Raw genomic sequence first — 3,402 nt, 5'->3', positions numbered from 1 at the left:
TCAGCCAAGGGCACAGAGCAGTACCAGAGATTTATGATTAGCGAGAAAATATGTATGGCAGGATCTGCTCGTACCACAATTGCCAGTACAGATGCCCTAAAAAGGAGTCACGATTGTACAGTTTTACAAACGGCTAATCGCAGTTAATCTAAGCTTGGGAACCAAATTAAGAGACATTGCACAAGCTAGTCGTCATCCTTGATCCTCTTGAGCAGCCTGGCAGCCCACCGGCGCAGCCTTCTCTTCAGCGTGAAGCCCACTGCAACCCCGACCACGAAGCTGATGGCACCGACCTTCGTGCAAGTCGACAGAGACACAACCCGGCTGCAACACAGGGGATTACCAAATGTATGTCAGTTACAAAGAGCTATAATAAGCATGAACTCTAGTGCAGTAGGTTTACATGGACACTATACCTTATAATTGCAGTTTAAACCAAGAAAACAAACCCAAAGAAGGAGGACATCTCGGCAATTCAACATATCCTACATTTATTTGGCAATGCATCTGGGTTGCATACTAGTGTCCACAAATGCGTGGCATACCCTGTTGCTTGCAATAACATTGAGTTGTCGGAGATTCTGCAAGATTTCGGTGGTTCCCAGGGGTCTTTCCCCTGTCGCTACCTTGGGCTGCCTTTGGGTTACAGAAAACCAAGAAGGGTGGAGGTGCAGCCTTTGTTGGACAAACTGGCTGGCCGCTTGCAGGGCTGGGTGGGAAAGTTGATGAACCGAACTGGCAGGCTAACTCTAGTGAATGTCGTCCTAACGGCCACAGCTGCATATTTTCTGTCAGCATTCCCTGCTGATAAGTGGTTTATCAAGAAAGTGGATAAGCTGCACCGTCGTTTTCTATGGGCAGCCGAGGAGGCTAAGGAAGGGAAATGCATGGTGAACTGGAGGAAAATATGTGCCCCTCGTAGGTCAGGTGGCCTGGGCATCAAGGATATCCAGAATTTTGGCAGGGCGTTACGCCTAAGATGGGAATGGCTTCGATGGGCCGATGAAGATGGACCATGGAAGGGAACACCGACGCCATGTGATGGCTGCGACAAAGAACTCTTCAAGGCTTGCACTTCCATTACCATTGGAAACGGAGAAAAGGCGCAGTTTTGGCATGATAATTGGCTCGATGGAATTGTTCCTTGCCAGTTAGCTGCGGAGATTTTTAAGCTAGCTAGATGGAAAAAACTAACGGTCAAGGAGGCCTTGTATCGGAATAAGTGGATGAGGGGCGTGCACCACATCAATACTGAACATCAACTGGATCAATTCATTGTGCTTTGGAGCAAGCTGCAACATGTCAAGCTGTTGGCTCGGCCTGACAACATCTACTGGAACCTGGCCAGTTCTGCCTATGGGGCTCTTTTCCATGGGCGTTTGTTGCAACCTGATCTGGAACAGGTGTGGAAGACCAAGGCCGAAGGCAAAGTGCAATTCTACGTATGGCTACTGCTGCAAAATAGAAATTGGACTGCGGACAGACTGAGATCGAGAGGCTGGCCACATGATGACACGTGCAGTTTATGTGATCAAGAGTTAGAAACAGCTGCTCATCTTGCCCTTTTTTGCCCTTTTGCAAAAGAGGTTTGGCATGGCCTTCAGGCCACTTTCCCAAGAGTGGCAATGGTGGCCAGCTCTTCTACGAGCATCTCCAGTTGGTGGACAAAGATTACAAGAGGAAGACAGAGTGAGGGCAAGAAGAAAGAAGTGGCCATGGCAATGTATGTGGTTTGGAACATCTGGAAGGAAAGGGGGCGGCGTATTTTCCAGCAAAAAACCATAACAGCACACGCCCTGGCTGGCTTGATCTTGGCCGATATCAGTCTCCTAGAGTTGGCAAAGGGAAGGGTTCAGTTTATGGATGTTTAGCGCCCCTTCGTGTATGTCTGCATAGATTTTTCTTTTTTTCTTTTGAGCCTTTGCGCTCTGAGTTTTTTGAGTTGGGTTCATTGATGTCTCGCATCACTCCTGTACATGTTTTGGTCCCCCTTCTATAATGCAAAGGCAGAGCTCCTGCCGTTCACCGTCAAAAATGGCAAAGGTAGAAAACAAAACTAGAAAGTTGATGTTTGAAATCGTGATTAGATTCTTCGCGCTGTTTCAAACTAGGGAATTTTTGAAAAAAAATCAAGCTAATCCAAATCAATACTTTCAACTAAACCAAATAAAAACTAAACATTCACCTATGGATATCGAGCAACATTCAATCAACAAGGAGCCCCACAACAAGTATATAGAAGTTTCTGCTATGATTGAAAATCAATCAGCCAGTCCACATATTTTGGGTGTGGTTTGTTGTAGGTTGAGGGTGGCGATTCACCATCCTTGTCGAAGCAGGACTTATGCAGAACCATAAGGTGTGCAGCGGCACCGCCAGGGTGCTCGAGGATGAGCATGGGGCACGAGGGGCGGGGGCATAGTGGGAGTGGTTAGCGGCTAACAAGCCTAAATGTTCATTAGGGAAGGCAGAGGAAAAGTAAGAGGCTACCATGGTAAAACTTGGATAGGGAACTTTTTTGCAGGAATCATATAGGAGCGAGGGCATCGTGATCTAGTCTGAGTCCAGCAGCTGCAATCACCTAATGTTTCATTGGTACTGGCAACCAAATGTCAAATATCTCATGTTAAGAAGTTCTGTCAGTTCAGTATACAGAGTATATTGCCCAGTCCAATTCTTGTTGTCAGGTTTACGGCTGAGCATGGATTAAGTTTCTGTATAGCATCATGCGGATTAAGTTACACACCCAAAGATCCTCGACATTTTCTTGGTCGTGCCACCTACACCATTTACTGAAGCTTTACCCGTGCCTAATCTTCAGCTCGGATGACAGTTACTGCTAGATTGCAGAGCATATTCGCCCAAATCAAAGAAATCGACAGAGAGAACCGATCGAATCAGAGGAGGAGTAGTTGGAGCATACCCCGCGGCCCTGGACACGAGGACCTGGTCGGGGAAGGCGGCGGAGGAGGAGGAGTTGGCGGCGTCCTGCAGCCACCCCGCCGCCGGCATCTCCGCGGATCCTGCGTGCTCTCTCCTCTCTGGAGCCTCGCCGGGGTTGAAGCGGCGATCCTGTCTGGGATTCGGAGAGTAGATGGATTTTTTGAGACGAGATGGTTAATAAGATTTGGGATTTCTTGGTGGAGGAGAAGAAGGGAGATGGGCTTTGGGATTTGCACAGTCCGGTTCGAATTTCTCTGCGTCATTTGTTTTCCAGAACTTAAACATCCTCATCGACTCAAATTTGGAATTCCCTGAGCTTAAAAATCCTCCGAGAAACTACGGAGGTTCATGGATGGGCAGAAATTTCTCAAATGGTGGATATATAGAGCGTCATTGGACGGCTACTCCAAGCTTACAAAAGAGTTCACATTTTTCACACGTAGACACGCTCCCCAAAAT

General features: G+C 47.5%; 1 protein-coding gene across 1 annotated transcript; it reads right to left on the bottom strand.

The window, feature by feature from the left end:
• Positions 1 to 3,195, bottom strand: LOC127340623 (uncharacterized). Its single transcript, XM_051366375.2, has 2 exons — positions 2,924 to 3,195; positions 1 to 324 (listed from the first exon to the last, which is right to left on the bottom strand). Exons 1-2 carry the CDS (start codon positions 3,010 to 3,012, stop codon positions 186 to 188), a joined length of 228 nt encoding a protein of 75 aa, XP_051222335.1. The 5' UTR covers positions 3,013 to 3,195; the 3' UTR covers positions 1 to 185.
• Positions 3,196 to 3,402: the final 207 nt, after the last annotated feature.

Source organism: Lolium perenne, chromosome 3 (genome assembly GCF_019359855.2).
Source record: "Lolium perenne isolate Kyuss_39 chromosome 3, Kyuss_2.0, whole genome shotgun sequence".
NCBI classification, from domain to species: domain Eukaryota; kingdom Viridiplantae; phylum Streptophyta; class Magnoliopsida; order Poales; family Poaceae; genus Lolium; species Lolium perenne.
This window is presented reverse-complemented; position numbering and strand designations above follow the sequence as displayed.

Excerpts from the sequence above, each read along its gene's own strand:
- LOC127340623 (XM_051366375.2), bottom strand. The coding sequence starts at position 3,012 with ATGCCGGCGGCGGGGTGGCTGCAGGACGCCGCCAACTCCTCCTCCTCC. Across the intron at positions 325-2,923 it reads CTCGTGTCCAGGGCCGCGGG|CCGGGTTGTGTCTCTGTCGA; the intron begins GTATGCTCCAAC and ends CCTGTGTTGCAG.